The 19632-nt window shown below is 44.0% G+C and overlaps 3 protein-coding genes across 3 annotated transcripts in view; 1 reads left to right on the plus strand and 2 right to left on the minus strand.

Moving 5' to 3' along the window:
- Positions 1 to 2049: 2049 nt before the first annotated feature.
- Positions 2050 to 5084, minus strand: LOC308120024 (homeobox protein six1b). Its single transcript, XM_080480386.1, has 2 exons — positions 4210 to 5084; positions 2050 to 3372 (listed from the first exon to the last, which is right to left on the minus strand). Exons 1-2 carry the CDS (start codon positions 4767 to 4769, stop codon positions 3078 to 3080), a joined length of 855 nt encoding a protein of 284 aa, XP_080336512.1. The 5' UTR covers positions 4770 to 5084; the 3' UTR covers positions 2050 to 3077.
- Positions 5085 to 10832: 5748 nt separating this feature from the next.
- six4a (SIX homeobox 4a) lies at positions 10833 to 17430 on the minus strand. Its single transcript, XM_080480616.1, has 3 exons — positions 16537 to 17430; positions 14203 to 14900; positions 10833 to 13194 (listed from the first exon to the last, which is right to left on the minus strand). The coding sequence occupies exons 1-3, from the start codon at positions 17268 to 17270 to the stop codon at positions 12578 to 12580; spliced, it is 2049 nt and encodes a 682-aa protein (XP_080336742.1). The 5' UTR covers positions 17271 to 17430; the 3' UTR covers positions 10833 to 12577.
- A 1320-nt stretch (positions 17431 to 18750) lies between these two features.
- The window catches only part of mnat1 (MNAT1 component of CDK activating kinase), a 42415-nt gene continuing 41533 nt past the window's right edge, over positions 18751 to 19632 (plus strand). The window contains exon 1 of the mRNA XM_080479277.1: positions 18751 to 18967. Within this exon, the coding sequence (XP_080335403.1) occupies positions 18879 to 18967 (89 nt within the window). The 5' untranslated portion in view covers positions 18751 to 18878. The remainder of the gene's footprint in view (positions 18968 to 19632) is intronic.

Genomic DNA, 19632 nt, shown 5'->3' on the forward strand with positions numbered 1-19632 from the left:
TGGACTCATGAATGCAGACTCTGTCCATGCTGCTTGGGAAGCCGGGGATTGGAGCCTGATTAAAAGCACTTTTGGAGTTTCCGTGTCGGATTGATTTTAGTCTCCTGCACATCCTGAAGGTGACTCTGATGGCCTCACTCTGTCATGTGGCACAAGGCCTGTTTAATCCCGGCTGTGTCTGTACTCTGCCGGACATGTTGTTGTTAGATTAACAGGTATGAAGAGTCTCTTTACTGGCTTTGTGATCACCTGTTTGTTAATTTGTGAATATTTAGACGCACTCTGTGCCAAGAGTGAAGGACACACGCTGTGATCAGAATTCTATATTATATACAGGACCTCTGCTCTCTGCTGACCTCTGCTGAATCATACATCAGCAATAATCTGGGTTATGCATCATCATCATGACATGTACTTTTCAAGGACGGAATTACAAATATATTACTGCAATTAAGTAACTGAGTATTTGTGCTTTTCTGATTTTATTTCTTCAAATGTAAGCACAATGTACACAATGTTATCTCAATTACCATATTTAAATTCATATGATCCACTGCATTCGTGCATGTGTTTAATGACTTTTATCAGCACATTTAAAGCACTAAATCTATCATTTTAAGAGAAAACTCCCGCTTTTGATCTACAATAAATTAGATATCTCCCATTGACAATGCAGTTGAATTTGTTTAAAAAGTAACTTAAACTTTGAGTACTTTTTAGTTTTATTTGAGTAGTCTGTGATTAATAAAGAATTTTCAATCCTCATTCTATTCTATTCCGTCAAGTGCAGTAGTTTTGCAAGTAATCAAGTACAATCTAATATAAGAGCAGTTATTTCTGCTCCAAAAATATCAAAACAAAGTGTTTCATCTCCAGTGGCACTACAAGACAAAAAACTGTATTGGAAATAAAAAAATAACTTTTTAAGCATTTATCGTGAGATTTCAGTCACAGAAATGGACTTACAGTGTAGAGAATGGGCACTTTGTACACAAACATCTATTTGTATCACCAATGTACAGATTAATGTTTCACTTTAATGTCAGGAATCAGTCCATTTTGAAGAGTATTCACAGTTTTTGGCTTAAAATCCATATTTGGTTTTAAACAAAAATAATAAATTTACAGTGATATTTTCTCAGTCAGTTATTTGCTCTATATAACATTTTTCTCTGCCAGTGATCTCCCACGCTGAGACTTTACTTTTTCCTATTTTAATACTCAGTCTAAATGTCAAGTTTGATTTATTTTACATTCCTGGTACACAACATTTACACTGCTGCAATTATAGTTTTAGATTTTGGAAACCATTCATTATATGTTGGAAGAATCAGTTGCACTGTTTTGTATTAAAACCAACAACTGGACAAAAGAGTTAGTACCATTGTTAAGGATACATGACCTGAGACTACTCAGGATGAGTGTGTTTTGCTCTTTGTCTGACATTGATTATAATGTAAAGGGAAATATAACACTGTGCATGGAGGGTCTGCTGAGGACAGCTACACACACACTCAGCCATCATGAGGAGGCCGAAGGTGATGTAGGGAGCTCAGTGGAGGTCTGAGAGCAGAATGAACTGCTGAGGGAGGACCAGAGCTGGACTGAGGCCTCCGGGATGCACAACAAAACCTCAAGGTCCCTCCACTGACTCTGCAGCCCTGCAGCCACACCAATCTTCGCAATCAGGCTGCAATGCAAGCAGCGACTGTTTCAGATTATGCTCAGGAAATCCTCGGTGCTCTCTGCTCAAAACAATTTACCCTGACATGAGCCCAGAGCCCAGAGAGTGTGTGGGGGGGAGAAGGGGGTGTGGGGAGTGGTGTGGAGGTGGAGGGGCTGTCCTCACCAGATTCCTGTTCAGGGGCCAGCAAACTACCAGTTGTTATTATTATTATTATTATTATTATTATTATTATTATTATTATTATTATTATTATTATTATTATTATTATTATTATTATTATTATTATTATTATAAGATGTTGCTCTATATTACTGTATCAATGTTGTTTATTTGGGGGTTTTTGTTTGTTGTTTTGTTTTGTTGGGGTTTTTTTGAGTCTAAAGAAATATCATCTCTCTGTAAACTTTTTTTTTTCCTTATGGGATGTTTGCTTATTTGTTTCATCGAAAACGCAGAGCTGGTGGAGGTTGAGTGGAGGCTCTTTCCCATGGCCCGGAACCGACAGAACAAACTCTCAGAGAGAGCAAAGAAAACACGGCAACAAAAAGCCAATGATCCGCAGCAGTATGACGAAGAAAAGTGGGAAAATTCCCTTTTTTTTCTCTCTCTCTCTTTTAGTCCAACATGTATGAATCAGGAGGATTTCAGAGCAGGGCAGCCCGGTGTACACAGCAGTCTCCTGACAGACACACAGCAGCTGCTGTTGACTCACGTTTGTATAATTAAATTTCCCTTTATGTTAAAAACCAAAATGAGCTGCAGACATGGATTAAATAACTGCTGCTAAGTGACTCATTATGATGTGATTCATGTCCTACCAACGCAGTTACTTGATTTTAATTTTTAAGGCCATCCGCACTGAAATCATCAGGAATAAAAATTAAAAAATATCATATATTAGTTATTAATTTGCTTTGAGCATACAAGCCTAGGATACAATAATATCTGTATTTTTTTTTTCCTTTAAATGCACAAATAACACAGAGACGCAGCCACTATTCCTTTTGTTTTATTGGAAACTAATTATCATGACTCTAATGAAAACGTTACCTCTTAGTTTCCATCGTAGGAAGTTGCTATACTTCTTTTGTCTTAACAAAATATCATAAATTAAGCACATGGGCAGTCCGGTTAAGTGTCTCGTTGAGTTAAAAGTTTTCAAAAAGGATCCTGTTTGTGTGTTTTCGTGTGCAGGAGATGAGGAAAGCTCCTGTCAGAGGGGATACACAGGCTAAGCGCATTAAGGAGTTTCGTTCTAACCAAATTTAACGACAGACAAGTCAGTCTATATTATAAGGTAGGCTACTATAGTGTTATTCCATACATGTTTTCAATCTGATACACTCATCAGTCCTCTCCGATTTCCCCCCTGTAAAATAGAATAACCTCTTTAAGAGCCCAAATCCACAAGACTGGAGGTTAGAGGTCCCAACAAGGAGTCCTGCAGTTGGTGTGGGTGTCCGTGCATGCTGTGCACCGGCTGTGGGGCCCCCAGCCCGGACATGGGGTAGGCGGAGGCCCCGGGGTGGCTCATGGTGCCCTGGAGCAAAAGCGCAGAGTTCTGATCGGGGCTCTGAGGTGGAGAAAACTCGTCCTCCGAGCTGGACATAAGGGACTTTCCTCCATCCAGAGGAGACAGCTGGTTCTGTTTGTTACCGCCTGCGTTGTTGTTTTCACTGTTCTCTCTGGAAATGACAGCAGGGGGGGAAAAAGTCAGGAAAATCCTCACATTTTTAAAGATTAAATTAGATCAGTGTTGCAGGCTTCAACATAACAGTTTGATTTTTTTTTTAAAACTGCAGTAAAGGGATTTAGTTTTTTTTTTTTTACAAAAATTACAATTACAATTTCAACATAATTTTGTTGAAGTAAAATGTTAAAATCGGCGTCGTTTTAATTGTAATGATTGATAATTTACGTGATGGATTAGCTGATAAGTGTGTTCACACGCACCGCTTTAAGTTCGCTTTTATTCCACAGCAACCTAATTTAACCTTTAAACACACACTCACACACGCACACGCTAAAAAGAAAATCCTTTAAAATGTGGCCGTGATGTTTTTAAAGATGATCCATATAGAAAGAAGACATTGTGTTTTCTTAAAGTCTATTTCTCCAATAGTTTACTCTGCAGAGTTTATCATTTGACAACAACACGCTTCTGTTTACGCACCGCCGCGGTTATCAGGTCATGCCTCGTTTACTAACACAAACACATCCAAAATAATTTTTACATTCAGAGTAGTTTTAAAAAGAACCCCTTTCTTCCAGAAATGCTGTTATTTATTTTTATTTGTTGACAGTGTATCTGAATGGCAGTGTGTGTGTGTACGTGTGTGTGTGAGTGTGAGCTGCTGCGTCCTGGCGCCACTTTCTCTTGTTTTTATGGTTTTCAGCCACAGTTTATTTTTTGATAAAATCTTAATTTGTCCTAAAAACATGTATGAAATGTAAAGAGCGACTGTGGGAGTGTTTTGGGAGAGATTACAGGGCAGCTCGGAGGCTGTGACAGCTGCACGTACCTCTCCTTGGCCTCTGCGGCTCTGTCCCTCTGCCGTCTGTTTTTGAACCAGTTGCTGACCTGCGTGGTGGTCAGTCCCGTGGCCTCGGCCAGCTCCCTCTTTTCCCGCGGGGACGGGTAGGGGTTGTGCGTGTACCACTCTCTCAGGACCCCCCTGGACTTCTCCTTAAAGCAGTAGCTGGTCTCCTCTCCGTCCCATATCGTGCGGGGCAGCGGGAATTTCCTCCGCACCCGGTACTTCCCTACAGCGCCGAGCGGCCGGCCGCGCAGCTTCTCCGCCTCCACATAGTGCGCCTTCAGCCACAGTTGCTGCAGCTTCGGATGGTTGTGCGGGGAGAACTGGTGGCTCTCCAGGATCTTGTAAAGCTCTCTGAAGTTCCCGCGGTGGAAGGCGACCACCGCCTTGGCTTTGAGGACGCTCTCGTTCTTGTGGAGATGATCGCAGGCGGGGAGAGACCACAGGAAGCGGCCGAGCCTCTCCAAGTTCCCTCCCTGCTGCAGCACCTCGCAGACGCACGCCACTTGCTCCTGCGTAAAGCCGAAGGAAGGTAGTATAGACATGATGTCCGAGCTCTCTCCTCCGCCCGAAATGTTGGTATCCAAAGCGATGGTTGTCGTCTGCCTGCTTGTTTTACAGTCGTTCTGAAGGGTCTCCTCGTAAAGCAATCCAGTGCGATCACAGGCCTGCAGCCGATCCACTCCGATCCAGCCCCTGATGCGCACAGCAGATTGGGATGTTGATTGTTGGGACAATTTGTTCCTGTTGGAGATATGTCAGGCTTAAAGGGAGCCTGTGCGTTTCGGTGATTGGCTCTCCTTCTGCCCTGCACCCTGTACAGCAGAGCAGGACTGAGTTTGCAGCTCCGTTTCCTCCCCAGAGGCAGTGCGTCAGGGGCTGAAATAGGAGCGCTCCCACCCGCCCCCACAGTCCCTCTCCCGCCGCAGCTGAGGGAGCAGAGCAGCACCTAAACACTAATCAATTATTACAGACCTCTTAAAAAGCCGTCTTAACATGTTCAGAATATACATCTTCTTTAAACGGTGTGTGGATAGACTTCTCACCGGGGACAAACTACATCGTGTTATCACAGTCAGAGGGAGAGAAACACAAAAACACAAAACTCTGGATTTGTGAGGGGAAAGTTTATTCACGTTTGAATAACAAACACCTGCATGACAACAGCAGGGGCAAAAAAAGTGAATGTTGTGCGAAATATTTAAAGATAGAAAAATCTTGTTTTTAATGTTTTTTTTTTTTTTTTTCACTAGTTCTTGGTTTTCCCTTTCGTTTTTAATTGACCTCCATTGTGGTGGACGCCCACCTCCATAATGACATGCAGATTGTGCGTTTTGTTGCAGCCCAACTTTCTAAAGTCTATTAATTATCAAAGGCGTTTATTTTATGAGGTGATATAATTTAATAAGTTCCTATGATAGCTGGGTCCATTACGTGCCATTACGCACTTCTTTTATATGAGGGACGTATACTACCTGCCAAACGTGTTATGGGCCATATAGACCACCGGTCGGAAACCAGCCACTTAGCAGTGTGTGTGTGTGTGTGTGTGTGTGTGTGTGTGTGTGTGTGTGTGTGTGTGTGTGTGAGACAGAGAGAGAGAGAGAGCGAGAGAGAGAGAGTGTGTGTGTGTGTGTGTGTGTGTGTGTGTGTGTGTGTGTGTGTGTGTGTGTGTGTGTGTGTGTGTGTGTGTGTGTGTGTGTGTGTGTGTGTGTGGTGTGCGTGTGTGTGTCCAAACAATGTGGCAATGCGACTCCTGCCAACCATCCTCTGCGTAAATTCGGTAGCACATAGTTAGATGACGGGGTGTCAGATGTAGATAGACTACGTGAATATAAATACGGTCTTGATATTAATCAGTAAGTCTGTTGAATTCGTTTATTCATATGTATAATACAATATTCAATTTCCCCCATCGATTTGCCGTTTTATGCGTATTTTCTTGCGTCATCACGTGCTCTCTGAAGAGGTCCTTCCAGTCTATAGCCAGCCTGCATTTATATTTCAAGGATTAGACGGGCACCGCACTGGCTCCAGTGTTTTCTGTGGGGTGAAACACTAAACCAATCCATTAGTAAATGAGTTCTCTGTGACACTGCTTCTTGGTGGTGCAGTTGTTGGTTTGAGTCATATAGATCACATTTCTTTATCTGCACCAGAGTCTGAAACTAAACTCCCCTCCAATATGTTACAGAGCGCAAGATTCGGATTAGAAAATAATGCTTAACCTATAACACATTCGTACTGTTCTGGTAGAGGATGCTGCTCCTGCAAATACATTTTATTATCCAGATAAAATGATTTGAACTGACGTTTTGGTGAAGCCAGACGACTGAGACAAACAGAATGTCTGAAGAGCTTCACAGTGGACTTTGGCATTTTTGTTGTCTCATTTTTATGAATCAATATTCCCCCGCTTATTACAAACTTTGACAAATGATCCCGGCCTTTAGTGAAAAAATATAAGTAAATAAAAACGGAGTTTCAAATGAATTGCTAAGCCGAATGAAAACGTTGCATTTTTTTCTAGGTTGGCTGTGATCATTTTGATTAGAAAATGTAGAAAAGTCTGTTTTTAAAGCGATTGTACCTCCGTATTTAAACTCGTTTGAAGTTCATGTCCTCCTTTATGAGCAAATACATAAAAAGAAGTTTTACATCATATATTATATGCCGAAACGACACACAACAAAACATCATTACGTGAATTAATTGCTGATATTTCAAGTGCCAGCAGCCTGCAGATCAGTAGTCCTGTTACTTCAGGGTGATAATTAAAAATGTAAATATCGGTATTCGCCGGTTTGTCACAGGTGGAGTTTTAATTCAATTAGTTTTAAGTTTATTATTTATCCGTCAGGCCGAGTGGTCTGAAAGATGTGCTGTGGAGGACTGAAGTCGTGTAAAATGCTGGTGGACACACGGACTGGGGTCTCCGGCTGTGTAAAACCTCAGTGCTTCAGTAAATGAGCTGTCTGATGAGCGGCTCTCGGGTTTCTCTAATATCTCTAGCACATTGCGCCGCGCCTCCTCCTTTAACCCGAGCAGCCCGGGGGGCCAGATTATTTCAAGATGTGGACTCTTCGCCTCCTCCTCCGCCACGGACAGAAAACCCCGACAACTAATGCAATACTTAGGTAGACTATCAGTCCTTACCCGTTCTTCCAGAGGACTGCCTTTTTATTTCTTCCTACAGCCTTTTTGATCCTCAGACGGACTTTCGCGTCTTAAACCTTCAAAACAACCTGGCGTTGTTTCTGATCTCACAGCTAATAATAATAATAAAAGAAATCCTGGAAGCTTCAGTCACCACTTTTCTGGAAGATTTAGAATTAATCAGGAGATTTTCACCCAGAAAAATAAACTCTGGGGTATTTCTCGTTCCGCTGGTTTCACCGTGAGGCCTTTTACGAGCGACGGGTTTTTTTTTTGGTTTTTTTTGGGACGTTTTGCTGCACAAGTTGCTTCTGCTCGTGATGAATTTTACCTGAGTTCAAACATGTTAATTAAAGTACAGACATTACAACCATATCGTGTTGTTGGAACCACAAATATGCACACGTGAGTGAAAAACAGGTACTGGACCATTGAGTCAGATGAGAGGAAGAAAGAGCTCAACTGAAAACACCAGAAAACACTCCATAAAAATGTCATCATCATCAAAAAAAAAAAAAAAAAAAACTTCTGTGCTTCCTATTGGAGGCTTTATTTTCTTGAAAATAAGGAGGAAAATTGAAACGGCCACTGGCGCGCAGAACAGATGGTTTTCACTCTTTCTAAATCCAAAGTGCTATTTCAGCTGTATGGACTGGAACAAAGCCGATACTGTTTAAATTAAGTGAAAAATGTCAGATTTAGTCTCCGGGGGGTTTATGATGTGGCTCTTTTGTTTTGTTTACATAGTCTATACATTCTCACTACACTAAAACTACTTTATTAATTATGTGTTTATTGAAAACAACAAATGGTCTTTTTTAAAGGCGCCCTCATATGGCGGGATTTTTATTGTTTATTTCAATCAGATTACCTTAATGGGCTTCCCGCAGATTGAGCTACATGCTAATAAATCTAATTAATAGTTTACAGCAGCCATAGAGTTTCTGGTTGATTGTAGAAGTTCTAAATGTGTCTTTAATTACGCGTTAAAGAGGGTGAGTGTGTGAGGTGAGTGGCAGTGAAAAAAGGCAGCTCTTTCTCTCAAAACAAAACACAACTGTTGACATGAGTGAGTTAAATGAAATTGGAGCTGCAATTATCAGCTTAACAGAGTTTCCTGTCATGTTGGAAAATTAGACCTGGTACAAGTGCTGTGGGGTTACCCCCCCCCCCCCCCCCCCCCCCCCCCCCACACACACACACACACACACACACATCAAAATCATTAGGCATTTCCTCTGAGGACCACCTCCACAAATATGCCATTACAGCTCGAGCTTTTACAGTAAACACATCCCGGGCGCACAAGATGAATACATTTGTTTTGGTTTGGTTTTTTTCACAGGAAATCTTTCTATTTCTTTATTATTCTTTTTGTTGGTTGCGGGCCCTGAGTAAATAAGCAAACACACAAACAAACAGAAGGAAGGAGTTGAGCGTGATGTGGAGGGGACCATGTGAGCCTTCTGGCAGGGAGGGGGCGCCACCACAATACTATCACATAAGTCAAGAAGCAACTGCTGAAGAGCAGAACATCACTTCTTTGTGTTGCTGTCACGCAGTTGTGCAGCAGGTGTGTGTGTGTGTGTGTGTGTGTGTGTGTGTGTGTGTGTGTGTGTGTGTGTGTGTGTGTGTGTGTGTGTGTGTGTGTGTGTGTGTGTGTGTGTGTGTGCGTGTGGGTGCGTGTGTTCTGAATCATCTTGCCTGTGCCACACCGGGTGATGCAGCAGACATGTGCACATACCTCCAGCTCTGCCAAGAATCCAGTAGGAGGTAAAAGAAAACTCCACCCGGACTTTCATTTCCCCCTCTATAGTTCATCTGAACACTAGCAGCTATTTTTCAGCGGCCAGCTGAGAGCCAGCGGAGTGCCTGTGCCAGGGGCCGAGCCCGGCCTGTAGCGGTGGGTCTGTATGAGCAGGCTGGTACCCGCTGACCCCTGGCCTCTCATTAGTGGGACGTGGAGCAGTGGAGTACCGTGCTCCCCAGGTCATGTTACATATGGCTTGCAGTCTGCTGCGCCGCATTAAATGTCAGCTTTGAAACCCTCTGAAAGATCAGAGGTCAGTGTTTTTAATAAGGCCAAGAGTTCTGGGGGTGTTCCCTCTTATTCCCCCGTCTTTTTTTTTTTTACAGCACAACTAAATATGTTTTATGCTGAATGTTTGAAATTGTGGGAAAAATAGGGAGCTCCTGCTTTTTACACGTAGACTATAAGAAGCAATAATTCATGAATGTTTTTTTCAAATCATGCTGTCTAAATCTTCGAGGAATTGCAGTTTTTTTGTTCCTTTTCTGTCCATTTCACAAGCACAATACACAAAGGTGGAATTTGGAGTTTTCTGTGCCCCTCCCTCTCGCCTTCCCGTGGGACCCACAGACCATGGGCTCCTGCTGCAAATGGGATATTGTTCTGGGCTCCAACAAAGCTGTTTTCACCCTCTTCAATATTACAGGAGGAGTTACCTGATACCTAACAATCAGCTAATCCACTGCCCATGGCGACGAGGTCACCTGTGCACAGGTAACTTTATCCCAGTTGCCTGCCTCTCCCTCCCTTTCCCTTCAGTCTTTGCCATTTTTCTTCTCTGCCTCTCTGTGCCTCAACAGTGAGCACAGACAAACAGCCTCTGTTTATTTAGGTCATCAGTTAGATCATATATAACTCCTGCAGCCAGGATCTGCAGAGGGGGCAACTCCTGTAATCCACCACAGACATGCTGTGAATAAAATAAAATCCCCCCGCTGTTCATCCATTTGTCAAACTTTGCCTGCGTCTTATCTCCCCGTGCTCTTCTGATCAGATTCTCACTGAGGGAACACGGACTGGGAGGAAATTCATGAATTCACGGAGAATCCCCTCAAGCCGTGAGAAGAGTTGAGGCTCTTTTCTGGATAGAAGCAGAATCTGTGAGTGACAGCGCCTCAGATTCATTCTTCCACATGTTGAATTGTGTTTGTGCGTGTGTGTGCGTGCGTGCGTGCGTGTGTGTGCGTGTGCATGTGTGTGTGTGTGTGTGTGTGTGAGATCTGGCCTCCGCTCAGTGAAAAGGCCATTGGTTTGGAGCGAGCTGTGGGGAGCTGCAGACCCCCCACCCAAAAGGAGCTTTACCTCTGGAAATCTCATTGCTGTTTATTTGAATTACAGGGCCTGAGATGAGAAAAGGAGGCCTAATGAACTCCAGGCTGCCAGGCATGTGCAAACGATCACTGCAGGTTTGCAGAGAGCTGCACCGGGATTGCTGGATTACACCATGCCAGCACCCCCCCACCCCACCCCCCCACCACCCAATCCTCCCAGTTTTGGCTACATCGGCTCTTAAACGATGAAACGATGGGAGGACATGTGCTTATTGTGTCCCAGAAATCTTGAAAACAGATCAGTTCATCACATCTGTAATAATGAAGCTAAATTTGCCATAAAGATCTAGAAATGTCTGTTTTATGTTTTTATAAATATAAACTTTTATTGCAGTATGGAGATTTAGAAAAATACATTCACATAATTTCAGATAACAAACATATAATTCAAACTAAGATTTAAAAAACAAAACAACAACAACAACAAAAACAAAAAGGACCATTACTTTTTTTATTTGCCCACAACTAATTTTTGGTTTCTGACATTAAAGCACTGAGGATACTTTCACTGAAATGCCCACTAAAATTGATCGTGTCATGAATCCTGACTTGAAAAACTTGACTGGTGCACGAGCGTGACGTCTCGCGTTGCACCAATAAATGTGTATCCGGTGTGAGAGTTGGCCGTGAGGTTGAAATGATCTGTTATGGTCATGTATGACGGCGAGAGCTCAGGCTGCTGTTGTGAAACGCTCTGGACACGCTTGACAAATGAGCTCCACACTCTCTTGTCTTTCCCCTCAACTGACACCCAACAAATGTGCCAGTGATGGCGGCGGCGGTAAATTTCACAAGCTGCTACGTTACTGCCTGCACACCAGAACAAGAGCTACAACTTTCTGTGTTATCCACAAAACAAAGGCAAAAGGCACTAGTGACCAAAACATTACGATGCCATGCAGAGAGAAATGATCGCCATCCCCTTCCATTTGACTGGTGGGAACATATAAAAATGATTCGTCCTCTTAGTCTGACATGTCTGCATCTGAATCTTTAGAAAAATATCACTGCTGATCACGGACTTGGAGAGAGACACATCAAAATAAAACATGATATAGTACAGCATCGTCACATCTAGTTAACATACTATGAGTTGCAGCCTTATAAACAACATATGATGAACATGTGCGACCTTTCCGTCGTCACTCTCGTGTGGGTCTCATGGCTTGATGATGAGACTTGAAATAGGAGTCATTGCTGAGATAGTGTGCGTTCACTGAGGTATGTCACACATGACAAACACCTCCAACGTAAAGGCTGTTTGAAACGTGTCCATTGTAACGTCGCTGTGGTAGTGCAAATGCCGAAAACAGGCCAATGCCGTCGTGTATTTTAAGTAGCAGAAAGGCACATTCGACTTCAACTCTTCTCCTTTACAATTCCCACTAATCCATTTGGTATAATATAAAGCACAGAAGCAGGGACTTGAGAGGCATTTCGAGATTTTAAAGTGCTTTCTGAAGGACACTTTTTCCTAAATCAGCAGCTTTCTGTGTTTAATGACCTATTCTCTGTTTGTGTGTGCAGTCCTTCGGTAAAGCTGTTGCTCCTTAGCCCACCACTTCCATGGAGGCTCTCTCTCTCTTTCGCCCTCTCTCCCCCCACTGAATGACCTTTTTGGTTTGACCCAGATGACGCATTTAGTTTTGGAGGAACATCCTTGTCACATGACTGGAGGCATTCCAGCACCTGCTTCTGCAGATCAAATCCACTCAACAGGAAGTAGCAGGTGTTGTCTATAAAAATGCACATTTAAACATGGCCCGTACACACAGAGCAACTTCTTCTGTTTGCACATAACAGTCAAAGTGTTTCGCCTGACGAACGCGGCTTTTAAAACGTGTCACAGGCTTTTTAAAGAACTTTGTCTGATAAACTGATACAGCCGGCCCACGGGGCTGCCCTTCCACTCGAGTGCATCGTAAAACTCAATGAACACAAATAATTTAACATAAAAAGGAAATGAATGTTTTAACAAAAACACACGCACACAAAAGTAAAAAGTTCTGACTGTTCGGGCAAACACGAGTGCTTCTGCGAGTGGGGATGTTGGAGGTTAAAGGTCAGCCATGTCCTCATCCATCTGCACTGTCTGTAGCTTAGCTAGCTCCTTCCCTTCCGCCGCCTCCATCTCCCCGCACATCGCCCGCACCATTTCATTCATGCCCGCCGAGCTCGAGCCGTCCACCTTGTTCTCCGAAAGGTTCATGTAGTTGCTGTTCATGCCGGGGCCCAGCAAGTGCGAGGGCGGGGCCCCTCTGACCTCGTGGCCCCCGAGGTACTCTGCGGGCTGGAGGTGGTGGTTGCTAGCGTCAGTTTGAGCCATCAGCGGTGTGCTGACGGTGAGGGTGGTGTAGACCTCCGGCTCGGGGCTGGACGAGGCGATGGCGGTGACATCAGTGGTGGAGGCGGGGCCTCGGCTGGAGGAGATCTCCCCCGAGCTGGGGGTGGTGTAGCTGATCTGACCGTTGGGGTCAAGGTGGAGCCCGTGGTGGTACGAGGAGTAAACGCCTCCCTCCAGAGGCTCCTTCTTGATGGAGGGCTGGCTGGCGGTGCTCATGCTGTAGAGCACTGTGCTGTGGTGCAGAGACGCCATGGTCAGTTTGTCCTGCTGCTGCTGGAACGAGTCGTCACTGGAGGAGCTCACCGCTACATTATTCAGAGCCATGGTACCTGCGGCGATACGACAATAGATCAATACATATAGCATGACCCCCTCCACTTTGCCTACAGTAGATCTCATTCCCACTGCCGGATCCCCTCTTCACTTCTCACAGTGTTTCACTTCTAGCGGGCCTCAGCCCCAGAATCGCTGTTTTGTGTCTCACACACTTTGTGCTCCTTAAGCCCGACCTCACTGTGCCCCTGAGAACAAATGCATCAGCCTGCCAGGACTCAACAGCAAGCTGCAATTTTCTGTGGGTTTTTTTTCCCCTTAATATTCATCCTGGTGTAGATTCTCTGCTTTATGTCAAAGTAAGTGGTGTACGGACTCATTCCCTGCTCGTGCAGTTCATGGACTCTGATTGAAACACACTTCACTTCCGCGCTCCGGCGATCAAGAGTGTAATGATGATGAGTGATGGTGACTTCAGAACTTGTTTTTATTCATCTCTGGGGTTTTTAAAAGACCACCATCTGTGTGTATGTGTATATGTGCCCTGTTGCATGCGAGCGTGTCCCTTTCCTTTTCCTATTCCTTCTGCTCTGTGTTATGTGTAGCAGCCCCCTGGGCTAGAGCCCAAACACAGACAAGCCAATAAAGCAGCTCAGATATATTGGGCGGGCGTGGTAGAGACCTGTTGACAAACCACCAGGGACATGGAGCAACACTCTACAACATTTAAGGAGGGCAAAGGGTAACGCTGACCTGTTATCAAGTGCAGAGTTACCAAACAATGACGACTTCACCTGAATACACAACCTCAGGAGATTAAAGTCAGATCCGACTGTTTTCACATGGGGATGAAGCCTATTTGAGTAATTTGATGGTTTTGAAGTCTGCAGTACATTTTAAAAGCAAAATATGAATATTTACTGGAATATATCAGTGAAAACTTCAACTTGTGCAAGTATTACAATACCTTCATTACCACGATCTCCTTCATTCAGACTAGAGATGTTTTGATCAAAATATAAAAATGAACATTGGCAAACATTAAAACCAGCCCCTGAACCAACCTTGTTGTGTAATTGTTGAGGAAGAGGAGGCAGAAGAGAGCTGTAGAGGAGGAAGACCTACATCGCTGTTGAGTAATGAGCTGCCATCGCTGTCGGAGACTCCGCTCGGTACCTGGACCAGGCTGTAGCCCCCCAACTGCAGAGCGCCTGACGGCGAGCTGAACGTCAGCACAGAGGAGCCTCCGTTCTGGGCCGCCATAGAGTGAGCCTCCTCCATCTTCACCTCTGACCCGTTCACACAGCCGGAGTAGGAGGCGTACTGCAAAGTGGACTCCTCAGCGCTGCCCAGTCCTTTTTCCTGCCCCGCCTGCATCTGCATGTCCACCCCGGAGCCACCCAGCAGAACCCCTCCAGACGACCGCAGGGGGTTGAAGGCCAGCGGCTGGATGCCCAGATTCAGCCCATTGAAGAGGATGTTTCCAGGTGAGTGGAGGTAAGATGAGCTACCGTTGTGAAACACAGTGGATGTGTTACTGGTCACTAGATTTCCATTGTAGAGGCCACCACTGTTGGAGCCAGGGGGCATCTTGATGTCCCCTATCTGTTGGATGACCACCCCACTGTCCAGGGGCCCCGTTTGAATGGGGAGGGTCCCATGGGTGATAACTCCATCTGAGGAATTGGAGAGAGGGCGAGGAGACAACTCCTCTTGGCCTTTACTCGACTCATCCTCTGTGCTGTGATTGCCATCAGATTCACTGGAAATCAGGAAAAAAATGCAAATGTATCACAAAGCAAGAAGTAATTTAAAAAAAATGTTGATGTTATAAACTTTAAGCCAAACTGGAATCAGTACATTCCCTCTGTAAAGACATTATTTCTCCAGTTTATTTATGTCTTTGAAAAATAATCCCACATCTCTAAACATCATTACAATTAGTGAGTATAAACTTGTGCAGTGACATTCACTCTGGGTCTACCCACATGTTGCCTATAACCCAAGGCAGACAGTCACATTTGTTGCTGTTATTGCCCAGCTTTGAAGAGCAGCCTGTGTTTGTGAATGTGGAGCCCTCTTACCTCATGGAGAGCTGCTCTGACAACGGCCAAGCAACAACCATGCAACCATTTGGCGCAATAAATTCAGGCGTGACAAAATGCCAGCACCAGTGGTGTGACACAACAAATGGCTCACAGTCTATGCTTAATGTTTAATTTAAACCTTATCTTTCAGTGGTGAAATCAAAATGCATCGGAAACAACGTGGATGTAGCAGATATAGGTTAGATTGTTTTATGTTTTTGAAACTTTAGTTTAAAGACTGATCAGAACAGCTGCACGCAGACCCCCACCCCCGCACGCGCACACACATTTAATACTCCACGAGGAAGAACATATGAAAAGACACTATTACTATTTTCTTCTTCACGTAATCCACAGGCTACTGCACATTAATCATTGTTTAACATATATTAAATGTATTATCCGAAATACGTTAAGGTTGTAGTTTTTGCGCGCGCCTACGTGCGTGTGGCTGTGATAGAGAGAGAGCGAGAGAGAGAGAGAGAGAGAGAGAGAGAGAGAGAGAGAGAGAGAGAGAGAGAGAGAGAGAGAGAGAGAGAGAGAGAGAGAAGGGTCACCTCCACCAGGTGTGCGTCGTCTTTGTTCACACAGAGCGAAACATGAAAGAATAGTCAACACTTTGTGTTTGTGTGGAGGATTATGAAGTGAAGCGCAGGAGCTGCTGGAAGCACCCAGATCCTTTTTGCTCCGAGAGAGAGAGAGAGAGAGAGAGAGAGAGAGAGAGAGAGAGAGAGAGAGAGAGAGAGAGAGAGAGAGACAGAGAAAGAGTGATCATCAAGATGATTTATGTGCTGGGCTGGGGGGGATACACTCACGCACACACACATTCACACTCCCAATAAATATGAATATAATAAAGAAACTTCTCTGAAGGTGACTTATTGGATCATTTCATCACTTTTATCAGTGGTAAAGTTATTTTGCTGCTTGTGAATTTCGAGCCTCACGGCAGCAACACACTTGAAACCGGATCTGAAAGGCAACAGCTTCATATTTCAAAACATTAAAAGCGTGCTGCAAACCCTTTACGCAGTTCTTTTTTTGGGATTAATTATCTAAAGTTAACATTGATAATGTCAAGTCTCAGACGTGAGCGCGCCGGAGAATATAGATTACTCATTGAATTCAGTGTGAATTGTTCTATACTATTATTAACAATTAAAAAAAACCATTGTCCTCATATTTTAAACTTGACTGGAGTTAACCGCGATACGATTTTATTAAGCTTTTACGCACGAATTTTAATTTAGCATTAGTGTAAGAAAGCACATTAAATTGAAAAGTTACTTGGTGTTCCTTGTGTTGTCTCACCTTTTTGACTGTGCTTCAGACGGATTTCTGTCTCTCTGCCTCCTGTTTTTGAACCAGTTGCTGACCTGGGTCAAGGAGAGTCCTGTTATCTTGGCGAGGTTTCTCTTCTCGGCTGGAGATGGGTACCTATTCTGATTATACAGATCCTTCAGCGCGTTTCGCGACCTCTCCTTGAAACAATAAACAGTCTCCTCGCCGTCCCAGATAGTCCTGGGGAGAGGATACTTTCTCCGGATCCGGTACTTGTCCACGGCGCCCAAGGGTCTCCCTCGCGCCTTCTCCGCCTCGGTGTACCGGGCCTTGTACCACAGGTCTTGCAGGAAGGTGTGGTTGGACGGACTGAAGCTGTGGTTCTCCAGAATACTGTACAGCTCCTGGTACCGCGCCTGGTGGAAGGCGACGAGCGCCTGGGCTTTCAGGATGCTCTCGTTGCCGCGAAGCAGGTCGCTCTGTGGCAGGGACCACAGGAACCTGGCCAGCCGGTCCACATTGCCTCCCTGCTGTAGAGCCTCGCAGACACACGCCACTTGCTCCGGGGAGAAAGCCAGGGAGGAAGCGGCACTCACCAGCAGCTCCGTGCGCACCGCGTCGGCGCTCGGAGTCGCGCGCTCCATGGACAACTCCGCCGCGTCCAGCGCCACAAGCTTGATGCACTCCCGCGTATCCACCTCCTTCACATTTTCCCTCTTGATGTCATTCGCTGTTGTCACTTCTCCGGCAGAAGAAGAAGACATTTTTTTTTTTTGTTTGAGCCTTCCCTGGTAAAGTCACTCCTCCCAGCTCGATCAGGTTACCTCCTCGCCATGCGAGTGCGATCGGATATCTGACAGCAGCTGTAAGTAGATATCTCTCTCCCCCTTTTCCTCCCAACGTGACTTTTACTCTGCGGGGACTGGAGCTGGAGGGAGACACTCTGGGGTCTATCTGCAGGAGAGACACGCTATTGGCCGCCGAGGGCCCCATCAGGGAGGAGCGAGCGCGATCCAGACGCCAATGTTTAGTTTCCAGCTGCCAGTCATTTCACTTCAGCAGGCCCATAGTTTATTCCCGCAGCTCACCTGTGCAAGGTGAGCGCTGCTTGGATCGTGGGAACGGGATCTCCTTGTTGTCTGTATTGTCACAAGCTCCTTTGACTGAAGTTATACACATAATGGCATTTTTACTCTCATATCAAGATTAGAAATCCTAAGGGAAAAAACAATCCTGAATCATTATCTCCATGATAAATGAGCTTTAAAGTACCCAACAAAACATTAAGCAAACGGCTCAAACTCCATTTATGGGATTTATTGTTCCACTTAATTACCTTTTAAATGCAGAAGCGTCTTTGTGTAGAGTACAGCCTAAGTTTAAACCGTCAGTGTCATTCACATCGCTTAAAAACTTTTATTTTTCGTGGGACAATGTTCGATTATTAATCTTTAATTCTTAACAACTATTAGAATATTTGTCTCAAACTCCTGGAACAGTCACAACAATCAAAAACAATAAGGTCGGATTAAAGTTCCAACTAATAGTGATTATAACCTCTAGTTCAACTGCTAAATGACACAGTCTACTGAAAGAACACATTTAATGTCTTATGATGTTGCAATTCTAATTAAATTATATTCACAAAGCCTTTATTACAATATTCAAATGGAGAATGAAAGGATTAAAGTGAAACTGAACTCACTAACGTGATTTATTTACTGGAGATTATACATAACAATTTTTTGTTTATCGAATAATTTAAATCAAAAGGAATAACAGAGTGACAACACAGGATATACCAATGTGGACATAAATAATTACACGGTAGGTTTAAAAAGAAACTATTTGATAAACACTTGCTCTATTTTATAGTCTCCATATAATAGGTCATAATGTAATAAAACTAAATTAATTCAGACATATATATATATCTATATATATATATAAAAGTATATGTGATGAATTTTCTTCTCCAAACAGATGCGCATTTATCCAGAGACGTGATGACGTCAACAGCCGCGGGGAACATCTGGGTTGATTTTTGCTCTAATTGGGTTTTAGATTGTGGAATATATGTGACTGCAGCGGGAGCATATAATCAAAAACAGCTATTTGACGCACTCCGTCTTAAACGTGGCCTTTGTATGAAACATGACTCAGTTTTTACCCCCCCCCCCCCCCCCCCCCGCCGACACCCGGCGCGCGCTTGACCAGTCTGACCAACTCGGAACGTTTGTTCGGGGCCATTTCCCAGTCGGAGCGCATTCTATGCGACGCAGCTATTAGCATGTTAGCGGCTGACAGCAGAGCCGCCGGTTATTGATATTTTCCCCTGAAAGTTTGAAACTTTGCCTGGAAAGGACATCAAAATGGACGACCAGGGATGTCCGAGATGTAAAACCACCAAATACAGGAATCCGTCCCTGAAGCTGATGGTGAACGTGTGCGGACACACGCTGTGAGTATTTACACCAGACTGCAGAGAGAAGCTAGTGCAACCACAACACAGACACGTTTTCACCTCAAAACCCGTAAAAATCCACCAAACATGATTATAAAATCACAGCAGAGAGCAGCTAGTGCAAACAAGACATACACAACAGATTCGTTTTCACCGGAAAACCCATACAACTCCATCAAACATGGTCGTAAACACAGCAGAGAGAAACTAATTCAACCAAAACATCCAGAACACAAGCACATTTTCACCTCTAAACCCCTAAAACTTAAGTCAATATGACTATAAACGCACCAAAGAGAAAGTAGTTCAACCTAAACATACACAACACAGACACATTTTCAACTCAAACCTATAAAAAAACAGTAAACATGATCATACACGCAGAAGAGAGAAGCTAATTTAACAAAAACATCCAAAACACACAGTTTGTCATCTCAAACGCGACAAAACTCCATCAAACACGATCAAAAATCCTTTACAATTTACTTTACTTTTGATGGCTCTGTATTTATCTTAAATTAAGTTCGTTTTGCATTTATAACTTTTAAAACTTGTCAGGGATGACAGTTAATGGGTGTTCTAACAGATTTTCTGTATTTACTTGGGGAATAAAAAGGTCATCAACACAGAAGTAGAGTAGATAAAATGTTTAAATAAACGCT

Source organism: Lipophrys pholis (genome assembly GCF_963383615.2).
Source record: "Lipophrys pholis genome assembly, chromosome: 14".
Taxonomy (NCBI): Eukaryota; Metazoa; Chordata; class Actinopteri; order Blenniiformes; family Blenniidae; genus Lipophrys; species Lipophrys pholis.

What these genes read in the sequence shown, in the direction of transcription:
- LOC308120024 (XM_080480386.1), bottom strand. Translation starts at nt 4,769, where the DNA reads ATGTCTATACTACCTTCCTTCGGCTTTACGCAGGAGCAAGTGGCGTGC. An exon ending in GCCGCAGAGGCCAAGGAGAG is followed by an intron (nt 3,373 to 4,209) that starts GTACGTGCAGCT and finishes TGTCATTTCCAG; the next exon opens with AGAGAACAGTGAAAACAACA.
- six4a (XM_080480616.1), bottom strand. Translation starts at nt 17,270, where the DNA reads ATGTCTTCTTCTTCTGCCGGAGAAGTGACAACAGCGAATGACATCAAG. An exon ending in TCTGAAGCACAGTCAAAAAG is followed by an intron (nt 14,901 to 16,536) that starts GTGAGACAACAC and finishes CCTGATTTCCAG; the next exon opens with TGAATCTGATGGCAATCACA. An exon ending in CTCAACAATTACACAACAAG is followed by an intron (nt 13,195 to 14,202) that starts GTTGGTTCAGGG and finishes GTATCGCCGCAG; the next exon opens with GTACCATGGCTCTGAATAAT.